Genomic DNA, 18,962 nt, shown 5'->3' on the forward strand with positions numbered 1-18,962 from the left:
TTCAGAGATGAGGCAGATGATGATTAGATACAGGACATTTTCAGTGGTGGCCTTTGGAAGGCCCTCCTGGTTGAGGCTTGCCTACACTTGTGCCAGTCCAACATTTAATTGAGGGAATTCTCTGCTGTAGGAAGTGGTGGTGGCCACAAGCATAGAAACTTCAGGAGGGGACTGGATAAAAGAATGGAGCAGAGGTCCAGCAGTGGCTATTAGCCTTAAGGTATAGATGGAACACTCTGTCTGGGGCAATGAAATTCTGTCTTCTTGGTGCTTGGGGGACAGCAGTGGAAGGGCTTCTGGAATTCTGGCCCCTCCGGTGGACCTCTTGGTGGCACCTGGGTTTAGGCCAGGGCTTTTTTTTGAGCAGGAACGCACAGGAACACAGTTCCGGCTGGCTTGGTGTCAGGGGTTGTGGCCTAATATGCAGATGAGTTCCCGCTGGGCTTTTTCTACCCAAAAAAGCCCTGGTTTTGGCCACTGTGTGACACAGAGTGTTGGACTGGATGGGCCGCTGGCCTGATCCAACACGACTTCTCTTATGCTCTCATGAGGGGTTTTATCCTTTTAATGGTTTGTGGTTAGTCTCTGCTCTGAAATCTGTTCTAGGGCTGTCATTAGACTAAGATTTCAGGTTTTCACAGCTGGTAACATCATTAGGGTTTGTAGAATCTTTCGGGCTCAAGTGCCGTGTTCTACTGGAGAAAGTTTTTCTTCCAGACGTTTCGTTCTCGGCTGCGGAGAACATTCTCAGTGGCGTTGCAGCCGGAGCAGGCGCTCTGACCTTCTTGGCTGCTGTGCTCACTCAATGCACAGCAGTCAAGAAGGTCAGAGCGCCTGCTCCGGCTGCAACGCCACTGAAGATGTTCTCCGCAGCTGAGAACGAAACGTCTGGAAGAAAAACTTTCTCCAGTAGAACATGGCACTTGAGCCCAAAAGAGTCTACAAACCCTAATGTCATTAGACTGTTTTTCCATCTCCCTGGCTAACTTAATGGTTTATTTTGTTGTGATGATGATTTTATGGAGAAGGGATTTTTTTTTTTTTTACCTTTAAGTCACCTCAAGCAGGACTCTGTAAAGGAAACATACACGTTTCCTGAATAAATAATCAGTGGGGCAGCACCTTCCAGTGCAGTTCTGCATTGCATGCAGCTAGGGTTGCCAAGTCCGATTCAAGAAATATCTGGGGACTTTGGGGGTGGAGCCAGGAGACTTTGGGGGTGGAGCTAGGGGAAAGGTTATTACAATAATGATTGAACACCAAAGGGAGTTCCGGGCATCACATTTAACGAGACTGCACACCTTGTAAATGCCTTCCCACCATCGGAAACAATAAAGGTTAGGGGCACCTTCTTTTGGGACTCATAGAATTGGACTCCCTGGTCCAATCTTTTTGAATGTTGGAGGGTGTTTTGAGGAGAGGCATTGGATGCTATGCTGCAAATTTGATGCCTCTGTCTCAAAAAACAGCCTCCCCAGTGCCCCAGATACCCACAGATCAATTCTCCATTATTCCCTATGGAAATGGGTCTTCAAAGGGAGTAATGGAGTGCTGATCAGACATTCCCCCCCCACACACTTTCTGATGACCCTGAAGTGGGGGAGGGCCTCCAAACTGGGGGATTCCCTGCCCCCACCTGGGGATTGGCAACCCTACATGCAGCCATTTATGGAACGGGAACAACTGAACATCACAAATAAAAGTTGTTAATTTGGTATATGACTCCTAAAAAATTGGCAAAGATGAATAACAAGATGCCAGACAGATGTTGGAAATGTAAAAAGCATGAAGGTTCTTTCTACCATATGTGGTGGACTTGTGAAAGAGCTAAAATGTTTTGGCAGATGATTCAGCAAGAGATTTCTAAGATCTTGGGATATGAGTTTAACAAAGTTGCAGAGACTTTTTTGTTGGGATTACAAATGGAAAAATTTCCAAAAGAAGATAGAACTTTAATCTAGTACTTGCTCTCAGCTGCTAGGACATTGTATGCGCAGTTGTGGAAGCAAGAAAAAATACCAGAGAAATGGGATTGGATTATAAAAGTTATGACATGGAGTGAAATGGACAAATTAACAAGAATATTAAGAGACTATGATTTAGAAGTTTTTAAGACAGAGTGGAAAAAGTTTAGAAGATATGTAGAAAAAGAGTGGAAAATAAAAGGACATTTGACAATTTTTGATAATGATTAAGTTTTAAAAAGAAGAATATAAATTTTTGTTTTAATAGTTAAAGGTACCTTTAAATATTTGCATTTTAAGTAAATAACACTGGCGGGGGTGAAGTAACGGGGGAGGGGTGGGTAGAAAGTAATATATGGAGTAGATAAAAGAAGTTTTTAAAGATGTAAGATATAGATTTATTACCATATGTTACCAATAAAAATTGTTTTAACCAACAAATAAAAGTTGTAATGTGGATCCACCCTCATATTCTGCAGAACTCCTGTATGGTGCTATGTGTATGAAAAAAATAGTGTGCTGGAGATAATTTGACAATCCTTTTTTGTCCCTCTTTGTTGGTGCTGTTTCAGGAGTTGGATGCAAGCCAAGAGATAGTACAGAATTTTTCTGAGACAGAGTGTGCTCCATTGGATACTTGGAAGAGAGCTCACTCCAGGGGGACCGAGCAAGAACATGTGAGAGATGACCCTTTGCTGGGTAAGGAGTTCTTCTGTATGAAGGTGGGTGGGTGGTAGAGTCCGAGGCCTTCTTGGTGGTAGGCTTTTAATTGTGAAACTTCCTTTTAAAAATTATTTTTATCCTTTCCCCCATTCTAGCTGCTCCTGAGTTAGCATGCCAGCAGGAGAAAAATGAGCCTGGCAGTTCTGAGGAGATGGAAACATACGCACTATTGTCAAAAGAAATGGAGCAGGACCATTGTGTTCGAGAGGCCAGATCCGAGAGCCTACACCGCATCAGCCCAGGGCCAGAAGAAGGGGGCAAATTCATTAATTCTCAGGGAGGGTATGAAGATCTCGATGAGAACACAATGGAGCAACCTGTAACCCTTAAGCGTGGGCGGGAGAACACATCTGTTGAGTGGGGGGAGGTTTTTAGGCTGAAGTCGGGCCTGATTGTTCATGAAAGGACCCTGACAGGAGAGACTCAGTACAAATGTTCTGTTTGTGAGAAAACCTTCTGCCGAAGGAACGTCCTCATTACCCACCAGAGGATACACACGGGGGAGAAACCGTATAAATGCCTGAACTGTGGGAAAAGCTTCAGCCAGCGGTCGCACCTCATTCTGCATGAGAGAACCCACACCGGGGAGAAACCGTACAAGTGTGCCGATTGCGGGAAAAGCTTCAGCCAGCGCCCTCACCTCGTCAAGCACGAGAGGATCCACACAGGGGAGAAGCCCTACAACTGCCCCTACTGTGGGAAGAGCTTCAGTGACCGGTCCACCCTGACGACGCACAAGCGGACTCACACGGGAGAGAAGCCTTATTCCTGCTCAGACTGTGGGAAAAGCTTCAGCGACCGGTCGTCCTTGATCGCCCATAACCGGACTCACACTGGCGAGAAACCTTACAAATGCTCAGAATGTGGGAAGAGCTTCAGCCACCAGTCGACCCTCATCCGACATGAGCGGATCCACAACAGCGAGAAACCCCTGAAGTGCTTGGAAGCTGGGAAGGGTGGTGGGGGAGTGGGGGCAGTCTTGGAGAAGGGAGCTCGATTAAGCGACAAACCGCCTGTCCCCTGGACAAACTCTGCAGTCTGGGGGGAGTCGCTTTCTGACAGCCTTACTTCCTCCCCTTCAGGAAAATGGAAGTAATATCTGGGTAGCGCACAGACCTTTTTGGAAACCAAAAAGAAAGAAGTAAATAAAGAATGTAAAGCAATTTTGAAATGAATGGCTGTCTACATTTGCCATGCTCTCATGCTCCAGAACAGGGGTGCCCAGACTGTGGCTCTTTCATACATATTGTGTGGCTCTCAAAGCCCCCACCGACCCATTGGCCGGCTTGGAGAAGTCATTTCTGTCTTTAAATCACTTCTTCAAGCCAAGCCAGCCAGCATCTTGGAGAACACATTTAAAGTTAAAGTTGCTTTCTTTCCACCTCTCCCTCCTCCATCTTCCTTTCTTCCTTCCAATATTCATGTCTTGCAGCTCTCCAGCGTCTGACATTTATTATATGTGGCTCTTGTGTGAGACAAGTTTGGCCACCCCTGCTGCAGACTAAATAAGCAATTTCCACTGGTTTCTTATTGCAGAGCCCCTCATGTCTTTCCTCAGGGGCCTTGATCTCATGAGAGCATCGTTTTTTTGCAGATCAGTGGGCTGTGAGGCAGGGGGTGGGACAGGAAGGTTCTGTTCTGCTGACAGAAAACTTAGTCTGGATCCAACCCCCTGTGTAGAATTCTAGCCCAATGCAGTCCTCATGATGGGAAAGCTTCTATATTAAAGGGTCTTCTATTGGATAACCCAGGCTAGCTGGGTTGTGTCAGATATCAGAAGCTAAGTGGAGCCAGCCTGGTCTAGTATTTGGACAAGAGACTTCCGAGGAATACCAGGGTTTTGACACAGAGGCAGGCAATGGGGAAACACCTCTGAATATCTCTTGTTTTGAAAACCCTATTGGGGGTCACTGTAAGTCAGCTGAGACTTAACGGCACTTTCTACCACCACACTGGGTATAGAGCCCTGACCTGGGATATCCAAGAGCCGGGGTGGCCAAACTTGCTTAACGTAAGAGCCAGATGCTTAAGAGCCACAAGACATGAACATCAGATGTTTGAGAGCCACATGACAGGAAGGAAGGAAGGAAGGAAGGAAGGAAGGAAGGAAGGAAGGAAGGAAGGAAGGAAGGAAGGAAGGAGAAGATGATGATGATGATGATGATGATGATGATGATGATATTGGATTTATATCCCACCCTATACTCTGAACCTCAGAGTCTCAGCGCAGTCACAATCTCCTTTACCTCCCCCGCCACAACAGACACCCTGAGAGGTAGGTGGGGCTGAGAGAGCTCTCCCAGAAGCTGCCCTTTCAAAGACAACTCCCACGAGAACTACGGCTGACCCAAGGCCATCCCAGCAGCTGCAAGTGGAGGAGTGGGGAATCAAACCCAGTTCTCCCAAATAAGAGTCCACGCACTTAACCACTACACCAAACTGGAAGGAAGAAAGGAAAATCGGGGGAAGGAGGGAGAGAGATGTGGAAAGAAAGCAACTTTCAATGCCTTCTCCAGGCCAGCTGATGGTGTGGTGGGAGCTTTTGAGAGCCACAGAATATGTGTGAAAGAGCCACATGTGGCTCCTGAGCTGCAGCTTGACCACCTTTCAACAACAACTCCCACGAGAACTATGGCTGACCCAAGGCCATCCCAGCAGCTGCAAGTGGAGGAGTGGGGAATCTTGTCAGAAGCTTAGCAGGGTCAGCCCTGGTCAGTATTTGGAAGGGAAACCCCCAAGGAGTAGAAGGGTCATGATGTGGAGGTAGGCAATGGCAAACCACTTCGGAATGTCTCTTGCCTTGAGAACCCTCCAGGGTTGCCATAACTTGGCTGCAAGGACAGCAAAATAAAGGGGGAGCACAGAGCCATTCGAACTCTGCACATGTGTTATAAGCTCCCAACTGTCAATTACATTTAGGCCACTTGATGTGTGACATTTCAGCCACTTGGTGTGTCCATGACACTCATCCTCAATAAAAACGAATGATGACCGTGTCTGCAGTAGCCAAAAGCTGGACCCTGTGTGGCTACTTAAATCCACATAGCAGAGCCAGCCACAGCTACAATTTAGCGAAGGGGTGTCGAACTCATTTGTTATAAGGGCCAGATCTGACATAAATGAGGCCTTGTTGGGCTGGGCTATGTTGGGTTGGGCTGAGCCATGTCAGGCTGGGCCATGTCTGTACCTATTTAAGATTAGGTAGCAGAGAGATAAACTTTATGAAGAACACACAAATATATATTTTTTAAAAACTTAAAACTTGCTTAAACATTAGCACTCATTGCTCTTAAAGGTGCTTTCTTTGCATTTCTCCCATGGGATCCAGGGAACTTGGCAAAGGAAGCTCTGGCTCTTTCCTTCCTTCCCCAGGGGGCTGGAGGGAGCCTCAGCCAATAGAAGGAAGAGAGGCTTGGCTCAGTAACTCTGCTGTGTGATTGAAAGAGTCTGGCAAAGCAAGCTCTCTTTCCCCCCCTTCCTCCTCAAGGGAGGAACCTCAGCCAATGGAGAAAATAGAGGCTTTGCTGTGTAGCTCCTGAGCAAGCCTTGCAAAACAAGCTGTTATGCAGAAGGAAGCAAGATATAGGGAGAAAGAAGCAGATGACACCCAGTTGCTCAGGGGCCTGATAGGAGCCCTCTGGGGGCCTTATTCTGCCCCCGGACTGCATGTTTGACACCCCTGATTTAGAGTCCTGTAAACCTGAGAGACATTTCCTTTTTACAAAAATCAAATTTGGGGTGTAAAAAAAAACAAACCCCAAAAGTTAACAGATTCTAGTCCAGTAGCACCTCAGTACTGAAGTAATTTCTGCACAGATGGAGGTATTGCAAAAACCTGAATTTGTGCAGCAAAAAGGCACATGGAGATTATTTGCGGGTGGGACACTGTGGAGGATGAGGCACAGCCAGTAGTGAGTGGGAAGGAAATGGGATTTCCCCTTCCCCACCAGTTCTCTTAGCCCACCCCTTGTTGTCAATTTACATTGGAGAAGGTAAGACGGGCTGTAATAAGAGCCCTGCTGGCTCAGACCAGTTGTCCATCTAGTCCAGCCTCCTGTCTCACACAGTGGTCAGCCAGGTCTTCCGGATGGCCAACAGCAGGACAAAGGCTGAGGCCTTCCCCTGGTGTTGCCTCCTGGCTCTGGGATTCAGAGGATTAGGGACTCTGAATGTGGAGGTTCCCCTCAGCCACCATGGCTAGTAGCCACTGATAGACCTATTCTCCATGAACCTCTGTAATCCCCTTTGAACGCTGTTCATTCCTGTAGCCCTCGCTGCATCCTCTGGCAGCAAATTCCACATTTTAATCACTCTCTGTGTAAAGTATTTCCTTTTGTCTGTCCTGCACCTCCTTCTCCTCAGCTTCATTGGATGCCTCCAAGTTCTAGTAATGGGTGATCTCGGGACAGTCACACACACTCAGCTTAACCGACCTCACAGGCTTGTTGTCAGGAGAAAATGAAGTGGAGAGTGAAGTTAAATAATCACTATACCACACAGAGTGCAGTGGTCAGCACATCGGACTAGGATCTGGGTCTAACCACTGCCCCACACAGGCTCTGACAGGTTAGGAAGTGCTTAAATCCCCTGTGTTCTTTCATAGGGGGAATATTTTCACTCTCCCTGTCTGTGCTGCCAACACTTTCCTGGCTTCTCATGAATATCTCCAGACTACAGACATCAGTTCCCCTGGAGAAAATGGATGTGTTGTAGGTTCCCTGTCCTCCCCAAGCTCCACCCTCAAATCTCCAGGAGGTTTCTAACCTGAATCTTGCAACCCTATGTCCCCTATCCCCTGCCAGTGGCCAGGAGAGACCTGGCAAACCTAGGCTTGGAGTTCTCCTGTTATTACAACCAATGTCCAGGTCATATAGAATCATAGAGTCGGAAGGGACCTCCAGGGTCATCTAGTCCAACCCCCTGCACAGTGCAGGAAACTCACAAATACCTCCCCCTAAATTCAAAGGATCTTTCATTGCTGTCAGATGGCCATCTAGCCTCTCTTTAAAAACCTCCAAGGAAGGAGAGCCCACCACCTCCTGAGGAAGCCTGTTCCACTGAGGAATCGCTCTAACGGTCAGGAAGTTCTTCCTGATGTTGAGCCAGAAACTCTTTTGATTTAATTTCAACCCATTCATTCTGGTCCTACCTTCTGGGGCCACAGAAAACAATTCCACACCACCCTCTATAATATGACAGCCCTTCAAGTACTTGAAGATGGTGATCATATCACCTCTCAGCTGCCTCCTCTCCAGGCTAAACATGCCCAGCTCCTTCAACCTTTCCTCACAGGACTTGGTCTCCAGACCCCTCACCATCTTCGTCGTCCTATATAGATCAGAGGTCCCCAGCCCTCGGGCCATGGACTGGTACCGGTCCGTGGTCTGTTAGCAACCAGGCCATGAGTTGTATAATTAATTAATTATATATTACTATGTAGTAATAATAATAATAAGACAACATTGGATTTATATCCTGCCCTCCACTCCAAATTTCAGAGTCTCAGAGCGGCCTACAATTTCCTTTACCTTCCTCCCCCACAACAGACACCCTGTGAAGTGGGTAGGGCTGAGAGAGCTCACTCAGAAGCTGCCCTTTCAAGGACAGCTCTGCGAGACCAATGGCTAACCCAAGGCCATTCCAGCAGCTGCAAGTGGAAGAGTGGGGAATCAAACCCAGTTCTCCCAAATAAGAGTCCGCACACTTAACCACCACACCAAACTAATAGAAATAAAGTGCACAATTGTATCATCCTGACACCACCAACCCCTCTCCCCCCGCCGCACCCCATCCGTGGAAAAATTGTCTTTCACAAAACTGGTCCCTGGTGCCAAAAAGATTGGGGACCACTGATATAGATAATTGCGGTTTGCAACTGTAGCCTGGTACAGGGCAATTGATGCATTGATTGGCAATGGCACACATATCATACTGTCTAGGTGTAAGGCAATAAAAGCACAACCAGATACCTTTTTCCATCCGGAAATGAGACTTTTAAATAGATGTCCTAATAAGATTGTGACGAACAGCCTCATAGAATAGGCTTGCCAAATAGCCTGGAGGAAAATGTCCTGGTTTTTTTGAGAGGCTTAACGGGGGTTTCTTTACCTCCATGTAATAACAACTTTCACTAGCCCATTCCTATAAGAAACACCCCCCCTCACCCCCTTCAGGTTTGGCATCACGTTCTGGGGATGTGGATGCGGAACACCTTAAATTCGGATAGATCCAGGTGGGCAGCCGTGTTGGTGTGAAGCAGCATAACAAAGCAAGAGTCAAGCGGCACCTTTAAGACCAACAAAGTTTTATTCAAAATGGAGCTATAGTTCTGATAGATAACAGAAGCCTCCCTGTGCTCTAAGCCCAGTTAACACTAACACCATACCCCCAACTGGTGATTCTTTTAATCTGCTAAAAAAACATTTCCATGACTCTGCCTACCAGCTCACTGCCCACTTTCTCTGTCCTATTGTCTGATGAAGTGTGCTTAGAGCACACGAAGGCTTACATTCTGAATACAACTTGGTTGGTCTTAAAGGTACACCTTGACTCTTCCCTTGAATTTGGGTTTTGCTTTCTAAAGGGTTAAATCGAACGAGAGCTCCCCTTTCCCCCCCTAGAAAGGACCGGAGGTTATGAAGGAAAGGGCGGGATGTAAACAGTTGAAGTCACTTCCTACCCCGCCCACCGTGGGAAACTGGCCTTTGAATTTCCCAGACTGTGGTTTGGAAGATTCTCCTGGCAGGAGAAATCAGGTGCGTGGAAAGGAAAGTGCATTTGGGGTGCGGGAGGGAAAAGGATCCCCTTGGAGGGAGGCGGGCAGAAAGAGCCAGGAAGGAGAGTGCAACGTTGCCGAGAGAGACGATCAGAGTCTGGGGTTGCCAACTTTCCAGCCGGCTTCGGTAGCTGTGCCCCTAGCAGCAACCTGAGTTGCAAACGATATTAGGGAATCAAGTTTTTTTCTCCATGCCACGAAAAGCTAAACCTGCTATTTGGGACAAAAAGTGATGCCCTCGTTGCATGGATAAGCTTTGGGTGGGATCTGTGTTGGTGGCTGGAAAGCGGCTGCGAGGACGAGCAAATCCCATAGGATTGTTAGGAAAGGGAATGGAAACAAAACGGCCGATTCCATAATGCCCTTTTAGAGAGCTGCGGTGCAGTTCTGTATGCGGTTTTGGTCACTGTCAGTCAAAAGGGATACTGTGGTATCAGAAATAGAAGATGTTGGATTTATATCCTGCCCTATACTCTGAATCTCAGAGTCTCCGTCACAATCTCCTTTACTTTCCCCCCTTCAACAGACATCCTGTGAGCAATGTTCCCTCTAAAATGAGTTAGTGTGAGCTAACTCACAATTTTTTAGCTTCCAGCTCACACATTTTTGTCTCAGCCCAGGAAAAATGGCCCTAGAGCAAACTAATTTATGCAGTAGCTCACAACTTTAATGCCAATAGCTCACAAAGTAGAATTTTTGCTCACAAGACTCCGCAGCTTAGAGGGAGCATTGCCTGTGAGGTAGTGGGGCTGAGAGAGTTCTTACAGCAGCTGCCCTTTCAAGGACAACTCTGAGAGCTATGGCTGACCCAAGACCATTCCAGCAGCTGCAAGTGGAGGAGTGGAGAATCAAACCCGGTTCTCCCAGATAAGAGACCACGCACTTAACCACTACACCAGACTCGCTCTGTAGGTTAGACTCTAGATGCTTTGTAGGTTGGACTCTATGGCCTTGTACCCCACTGAGTTCCCTATCCTCCCCAGGCTCCACCCCCAAATCTCCAGGAGGTTTCCAGTCTGGATCTTGCAGCCCTTCCATAAAACCCCCTGCTGGATCAGACCAGTGTTCTATCTGGTCCAGGATCCTGCCTCACACAGTGGCCAAACTGGCGGTCCAACAACAGGCCACAGAGGCCAAGGTTGTTACCTCCTGGTTCTGAGATTTAGTGACTGACTGCCTCTGAATGTGCAGGTTCCCCTCAGCCACCATTCCTAAATTCCAAAACTGTCAAAATAGTTTCCCACTGAAGAGGAGTGTGGATTTTTTTTTCATTAGAGAAAAAATGAGCAAGGCGAGGCATGAGAAAAACTTATACAGTTAAGCATAGTCTAAGGAAAGTGGATAAGTGGATTATATCCTATAATACTAGGATATACTACTAGACAGGCTGGGTATATTTAGCCTGGAGAGGAGACAACTGAGAGGTGATATGATCATCATTTTCAAGTCCTTAAAGGGCTGTCATGTAGAGGATGGTGCGTAGTTGTTCTCTGTTGCCCCAGAAGATAGGACCAGAACCAACAGGTTGAAATTAAACCAAAAGAGTTTTTGGTTAAACATTAGGAAGAACTTCCTGACAGAGTGGTTCCTCAGTGGAACAGGCTTCCTTGGGGCAGTGTTCCCTCTAAGCTGAGTTAGCATGAGCTAGCTCACAGATTTTTAGCCTCCAGCTCACACATTTTTGTCTTAGCTCAGGAAGGATAACCCCAGAGAACAATAATTTATGCAGTAGCTCACAAATTTAATACCAGTAGCTCACAACTTTAATACCAGTACCTCACAAAGTTGACGTTTTGCTCACAAGACTCTGCAGCTTAGAGGGAGCATTGGTGGTGGGCTCTACTTCTTTGGAGGTTTTCAAACAGAGGCTAGATGCCCATCTGATAGCAATGCTGATTCTGTGAACTTAGGGGGGGGAGGCATTTGTGAATTTCCTGCATCGTGCAGGGGGTTGGATTAGATGACTCTGGAGGTCCCTTTCAGCTCTATAATTTTGTTATTCTAAGTAACAGTGAACACACATACAGTCTTTGTACAGTGTACTTCTGCGTTTTCTTTATATGCGCATTCATTAATTCTAAGTATTACACTCAGTGCTTGTGCAGCTGAACATGTGATTAAAACCCTACATCTATCCAGCTACTGGTCTGTCCCCAGTTTCATTTGTAAAGTGAATGCCCATTTGCTTTTTCTTACAAACAGATGTATGCAGATGTAGACAGAATCTACATTGGTTCGCTGTCACGTATGAACAGTGGTTCAGTGATGGGCAGGTTAATCCGGATGGGCAAAAAAAGGATTGCTTTTTTTGATGTGAAAGCTTCTAAAATAGGAAAGACTGTGGTGAGTTTCCGCCATATCTGTTAGTCACAATAAGTGAGAAGCGAGGGACTGTGGCTCAGTGGTGAAGCATCTGCTTGGTATGCAGAAGTCCTAAGTTCAGTACCTGGTATCTCCAGTTCAAGGAGGTGTAAAAGACCCTAAGAGCCACTGTTAGTCTGTGTAGACAGTACCGATATAGAATCTTAGAATAACAGAGTAGGAAGGGATCTCCAGGGTCATCTAGTCCAACCCCCTGCACAATGCAGGAAATTTACAAATACCTGCCCCTAAATTCACAGGATCAGCATTGCTGTCAGATGGCCATCTAGCCTCTGTTTAAAAACCTCCAAGGAAGGAGAGCCCGCCACCTCCCAAGGAAGCCTATTCCACTGAGGAACTGCTCTAACTGTCAGGAAGTTCTTCCTAATATTGAGCTGGAAACTCTTCTGATTTGATCTTAGTAATCACAGCCATCTTTTCTAAATGTTCCAGGACTGTCTGATGATTTGTTGTCGAAGGCTTCCATGGCCGGAGTCCATTGGTTGTAGATTTTCCGGGCTGTGTAGCCGTGGTCTTGGCATTGTGAGACTTGACGTTTTGCCAGCAACTGTGACTGGCATCCTCAGAGGTGTAACCCAGAAAACTGGAGTTCTCTCTGGGTCAAACTGAGAAGAAATTGGTAAGCAGGTAATTTATATCTACTCAGGCAGTTGGGGTAGGGTTGAGTCATTATTTTGTGGGAGCTTCCTGGGCTGTGCATGCTAATGGAGGAGCTTACCTGAGGGGATTCTTTTGTATCTGGATTGGCTACTGAAATTCTAATCTTATCTGTAGTGCTGTTGTAAGATGTAGGGCATTTTGTGTTTTTCAGGACTAGAAGCCGTGCCCTATTCATTTTTAAACTTTCTCAGCCCTACCCTACCTGCCTGAGTAGAGATAAATTACCTGCCTACCAACCTCTTCTCAATTTGACTTCTGAGGATGCCGGTCACAATTGCTGAAGAAATGTCAGGTCTCACAATGCCAAAACCATGGCCACACAGCCCGGAAAATCTACAACAACCAATGTTTGATAATTTGTTCTAAAACGTTTCCAGGTATGGACATCAAGCTGATGGGTCCATAGTTACCCAGATATTAAGAGAACATAAGAACATAAGAGAAGCCATGTTGGATCAGGCCAACGGCCCATCAAGTCCAACACTCTGTGTCACACAGTGGCAAAAAATTTTATATACACACATACACTGTGGCTAATAGCCACTGATGGACCTGTGCTCCATATATTTATCTAAAACCTTCTTGAAGGTGGCTACACTTGTGGCCGCCACCACCTCCTGTGGCAGTGAATTCCATATGTTAATCACCCTTTGGGTGAAGAAGTACTTCCTTTTATCCGTTTTAACCTGACTGCTCAGCAATTTAATCGAATGCCCACGAGTTCTTGTATTGTGAGAAAGGGAGAAAAGTACTTCTTTCTCTACTTTTTCCATCCCATGCATTATCTTGTAAACCTCTATCATGTCACCCTGCAGTCGACGTTTCTCCAAGCTGGTCCAATGGTCTGATTCAGTATAAGGCAACTTCTTGTGTGCTCAGTCTCCATGTTTAGAGATGCTGGGCATGCAATAGGAGATAGCTGCTGCTTACATATCCGTAAGCAGGTGCCGTTAAAGGCAGGGCACAGACTGCCTGCCACAGAGGAAAAATAGACCTGACCTATCTTAATGAACTGCAGTGCAGGTTAATGTGTATGAAGCCTTTTGAATTTTATTTCAACCAGGGGTGGAATTCTAGCAGGAACTTCTTTGCATATTAGGCCACACACCCCTGATATAGCCAATCCTCCAAGAGCTTACAGGGCTCTTTTTTGTAAGCTCTTGGAGGATTGGCTATATTGATGGTGTGTGGCCTAATATGCAAAGGCGCTCCTGCTAGAATTCCACCCCTGATTTCAACTGTTAATAGACCCTAGTGTGAAGCAAGACTATTCTGAAGGTCTGGAACATGGCTTTGAGTCAGAGGGTCTTTGACCATCACAGATTGTCTCTGATTCCTATTGTTCATTCAGGGAGAAGTCCTAGCTGATATTTTGGAAGGAGCCATCTTCCCCTGCTTGCCGCCTTGCTGCCTTTGGGAGCTTAAGAGTCAGCAACACTGCCGGAACTTCAACTCTGGTTGCGTTTGCCCCACACAAAGAAATGGCTGCGGAACACACAGAGGCATCAGCCCCGGGTCTCTCGCAGGCTGAGCAAGAGAAGAGGATGAAAACAGAGGAGCGAAGGCCTGCTGGCCCTGAGCCAGGGAAGGGTGGAGGGGAGGACCCTCGCCACATCCACAGTAAAAGTCTCCGGGACTTCTGGGAAAGGACTGTACCGGAGGAAGTGACCCGGGAGCCACGCAAGGGCCTGCAAAGGCAGTGGGAGTCTCAGTTGCAGGAGTTCATGAAAGCCCTGGAGCCTCCGAAGTCCGAACGGGACAGCCCACAGATCCCGGGGCCTCTTCCGAGGACCAACGCTCGGGCTTTTCGATCCCCATTTGAGGGGACGACAGACTCTAGCCGGCTGCCTAGGGATCCGCAGCTCCTGCCTGACCTTGGCCTAGAAGACCTCCAGGCCAAAGGAAGCTTGGCAGCCCAAGACAAAATGGACTGTAAGAAGGCCACGGGGGAGGTACTGATCGAGGAGACAATCAACTCGCATGTGGAATGTCGGCTATTCAGGCAGTTTGGCTACCAAGAAGCTGAAGGGCCCCGGGAAGCTTGCCGGCATCTCCGGCGGCTCTGCCATCAGTGGTTGAAGCCCGAGAGGCACACCAAGGAGCAGATCCTAGAGCTGGTGGTCCTGGAGCAGTTCATGGCCATCCTGCCCCCGGAGATGCAGAGCTGGATCGGGGAGTGCAGCCCCCAGACCTGTGCCCAAGCGGTGATCCTGGCGGAAGATTTCCTGCTGAAGCAGCAGGAGAACGAGACGCAGGAAGAACAGGTGAGAAAAGAGCACCAGGCTGGTATCCATTAGGGGGGAGCTCGAGGGATGGGCAAGGAAATCTCATTCATTGAGTACTGCTATAATTGGTGTAGTGCAGGGGTGGCTAGCAGTAGCTCTCTAGATGTTTTTTTTTGCCTACAACTCCCATCATCCTCAGCCATTGGCCATGCTGGCTGGGGCTGATGGGAGTTGTAGGCAAAAACATCTGGAGAGCTACCGTTGGCCACCCCTGGTGTGGTGGTTAAGTGTGCAGACTGTAATCTAATCTAAACAGACACCTACCTCACAGGGTGTCTGTAGTGGGGAGGGGAAGGGAAAGGAGATTGTAAACCGCTCTGAGACTGCTTTGGGTAGTGAAGGGTGGGGTATAAATCCAATCTCTTTGTCTTCTTCTTCACATGAATCTTCACAGTGTGACTGAAGGTAAGCCATGGCAGGCTTTACCTCTTGGAGTAGCCATTTTGTGGCGGCACCCACCATGCAATCTCAGAATTGCATAAGTCCCTACAGGCTCAAAAAGGTTTGGATTCCCATATAATGCTGAGTTACGTGGACTTGTGGTCTGACTCAGGATGCATTAGCTTTGTACGTTTATAAAGGGTGATGGCTCTGAGAGAGCACCTGCTTTCCATACAGAAGGTTCCGGGCTCAGTCTGTGGTGTCTCCCTGCTGCTTGGCTAGCTGGAAACACATAGGCTGATGTGTTCTGTGCGTGTTCCCTGACGTCTCTGCTGTTGCAGGTGATGTCTCCATTTGAGGAAGTCTCAGCACAGAAGGTGCTGATGGACCCCTGGCGAAGGTCACGCATCGGGGAGCTCGCGCTGGAGGGCGGTGCAAAGGCCTCCTTGTTGGGTAAGGATCTTCAGGTGTTGGTTCCTGAGGAAAAAAAAAAGAGGATCATCAGCTAGGGTGCCTTCACATCCTGATAGCTGAATCCTGGAATCCTCCACCTTGGGGGAGGTCTACCGGAGGGAGATCCCAGCCTCCCAGAGCCAGTTTGGTGTAGTGGTTAAATGTGTTGACTCTTATCTGAAAGAACCAGGTTTGAACTCCTTCACTTATAGCTGCTGGAATGGCCTTGGGTCAGCCATAACAGAGGTTGTCCTTGAAAGGGCAGCTGCTGTGAGAGCCCTCTCAGCCCCACCTACCTCACAGGGTGTCTGTTGTGGGAGGAGAAGATATAGGAGATTGTAAGCCACTCTGATTCAGAGAGAAGGGCAGGGTATACATCTGCAGTTTTCTTCTTCGTCGTCTTCTCCTTTTCTTAATTGCGCATTCACTGCTGGGGCATGGAAGTACCTGTAGTACAATGACACTGTCTGCAGATAATTCTGTGCTGGAATCAACTGGATTGTTCTGTCACCCCACATACAAAGATCCAGGGCTCACTTTGTGGCAGGAACTCCTTTGCATATTAGGCCACAGACCCCTGATGCAGCCCAATCCTCCAAGAGCTTACAGGGCCTACTGTAAGCTCTTGGAGGATTGGCTACATCAGGGGTGTGTGGCCTAATATGCAAAACAGTTCCTGCTACAAAGTGAGCCCTATAGAGACCCACATAGAGAACCAGAACAATGGCCGATGTCAAGACGTATCTGGTGTTGGTTCCTCCAAGGCCCATAACATTCTTTTTCTTTGGAGCTTAGCTTGTGACTCCCTTGATTTTGGGTACCTTTTTTCTCCTGGACAGATAAAGGATCCTGATTTGGAGTGAGGTTGTCCAAGCTATGTCAGACAACAGGAGGCATCTTGAGTAATTGAATGCACCTCCAAACATTCCCTGCATTGAGAAAATTGGCATGCCAGAGACAGAGGCTCAAGCCAAGCCTGTTCCTGATCAGCTAGCTTTCTATATGCAAGTCTTTTTTATTGGATCCTTTAGTGAAAAAAAAAAGTCCCTGCTGCTTGAAATATAGCATGTCAAGGGGAAGGCTGGGGAAAAACTTCTAGATCTACATGCTGATTTTCTAGGTGAAGGGACTTCTTGTACAAGGCAACATTCAGCTCGGTGAGAAAAACGTCCCTGTTACTTGAAATATAGCATGCCAGGAGGAAGGATGGGGGAGAACTTCTAGATCTACATGCTGGTTTTCTAGGCAGCATTCAGCCTGGTGAGAAAAATGTCCCTGCTCCTTGAAATACAGCATGGTAAGGGGAAGGCTGGGCAAGAACTGCTAGATCTATATGCTAGTTTTCTATGTGCAGGGATTTTTTTGTTTTGTTTTTGTAGAGACAACTTTCAATTTGATGAGGCCTATAGTCTGAAATGGTTGAAGTTTTACTTCCACCTTGAGGACTGACCAAAACGCTAATATTAATTGCCTTATTTATTGCGTTTATATCCCACCTTTTCCCCAAATGGGGGCCCAAAGCGGCTTATATCATTCTCCTCTCCTCCATTTTATCTTCACAACAATCCTGTGAGGTAGTGTCATGACCAATGTTCCCTCGAAGCCATAGAGTTTTGTGAGCAAAAATTTTACTTTGTGAGCTTCCTGAGATAAGACAAAAATATGTGAGCTGGAGGCTAAAAATCTGTGAGTTGGCTCATGCTAACTCAGCTTAGCAGGAACACTGGTCATGACCCAGATGGGGGTGCCACCTGATGCTGCCACCGCTCTGGAATTAGGGTCCCTTCAGATCTCCCTTGCTTTGGCCAAGAAAATAGGTGTATAGACCAGGCAGAGTAACAAAGAGCAACAAAAAGGTTTATTTTGAACAGGAAAATCAATAAAGGCAAATGAACAGATAAGGTGCTTTAAAACTATATAGTAATGTGGGTGAAGGAAAATAAACAAAGTCCCTAATGCAACTAGACTTAATTGTCCCTCGGCCTGCCTCACTCTGAGGGCTCTTCCTCCTAAACAGCAGCTGTCCTGCCTGCTTGACCTCTCTGGAGGAAGAACAGCATTTGTCTCCTGAGAGAGCTTTTAACCAATTCTCCTCAGACCCTATTTGGACGCCGATTGGCTAAAACCAGCCATTCTGGGGACTGTAGGCTGTCTCTCCCTACTGTGACACAGGCCTCCCAGGCTCCCTAGGCCCACTAGGCCTCTGACTCCCAGCACAGCACAGATCATGACAGGTAGGTCAGGCTTAGAGGGTGTGACTGGCCCAGTGTTGCCCACTGATCTTCCATGGCAGAGTGGGAATCTGAGCTTGCGTCTCCCAGATCCTACCACTCTGGCTATCTTATGCTAGGTTTCCCTCCTTGGCAAAGGAAAGGATTCATCCTCTTTTTGGTGTTTATGTGTTCCTGCTGGCAGGTGATGGCAAGAAGATATGTAGGAAGGAAAGAAACTTGCTGGGAAGTTCAGGAGGACTGGCCCCATCTTGGATGCTGTCAGGACGAGCGGAACTCAATGCTTCCCACTGTCCAGATCAGGGGGAAACTTCGGAAAGCCTGTACGAGAACCACCTGGAGAAGGGGGTGGGGAAATTCATAAATTCACAGGGGACATATGAGGACTTGGACGAGAGCCTCATGCAGCAGATAATCCCACCTGGCGAGAGAGACAACTCCTGCCACGTGTGCGGGAAGGCCTTCCGGCGGAGATCCAACCTCATCGCACACGAGAGGACCCACTCTGGGGAGAGGTGGTACAACTGCTCAGACTGCGGGAAGAGCTTTGTCAGCCGGGCCGCCTTCCTGATCCACCAGCGGGTGCACACCGGGGAGAAGCCGTACAAGTGCTCATACTGCGGGAAAGGGTTCAACACCGGCTCGAGCCTCACCAGGCACAAGAGGATCCACACAGGCGAGAAGCCGTACGAGTGCTCGGGCTGCGGGAAACGGTTCAGCGACTACTCCAACTTCATCGTCCACAAGAGGATCCACACGGGCGAGAAGCCATACGAGTGCTCGGTCTGCGGGAAGAGGTTCAGTGACAATTCAAACTTTATCAAGCACCATCATTGAAAGAGAGGCTATATACTTTTTTGAAAAAACCCAAACGAACAAAATGGTTTAAAAGGGCATGCAAAATAGTTTAAAAGAGCATGCGAAGTTAACCCGTCAAGGCAGTGTTAAACCATCCCTTGACATGATAGGGTTTGCGGGGGGAAAAAAAAGGCTATCCGCATACCTCCGATAACATTTTTGTCTTCTTCTAGGGGACTTACAGAGGTGATGTGATTTTTCCCTTCCTCCATTTTATATCCACAACAATCCTGTGAGGTAGGTTAGGTAA

General features: G+C 47.5%; 1 protein-coding gene across 1 annotated transcript in view; it reads left to right on the forward strand.

Annotated features, from left to right (window-relative positions):
* Positions 1–18,710, forward strand: part of LOC132571832 (uncharacterized) — a 45,426-nt gene extending 26,716 nt beyond the window's left edge. The window contains exons 9-13 of the mRNA XM_060238625.1: positions 2,537–2,663; positions 2,783–3,779; positions 13,925–14,768; positions 15,512–15,623; positions 18,039–18,710. Coding sequence (XP_060094608.1) covers positions 2,537–2,663; positions 2,783–3,779; positions 13,925–14,768; positions 15,512–15,623; positions 18,039–18,691 — 2,733 coding nt within the window. The 3' untranslated portion in view covers positions 18,692–18,710. The remainder of the gene's footprint in view (positions 1–2,536; positions 2,664–2,782; positions 3,780–13,924; positions 14,769–15,511; positions 15,624–18,038) is intronic.
* The last annotated feature ends 252 nt before the right edge of the window (positions 18,711–18,962 follow it).

Source organism: Heteronotia binoei, chromosome 5 (genome assembly GCF_032191835.1).
Source record: "Heteronotia binoei isolate CCM8104 ecotype False Entrance Well chromosome 5, APGP_CSIRO_Hbin_v1, whole genome shotgun sequence".
Lineage (NCBI taxonomy): Eukaryota > Metazoa > Chordata > Lepidosauria > Squamata > Gekkonidae > Heteronotia > Heteronotia binoei.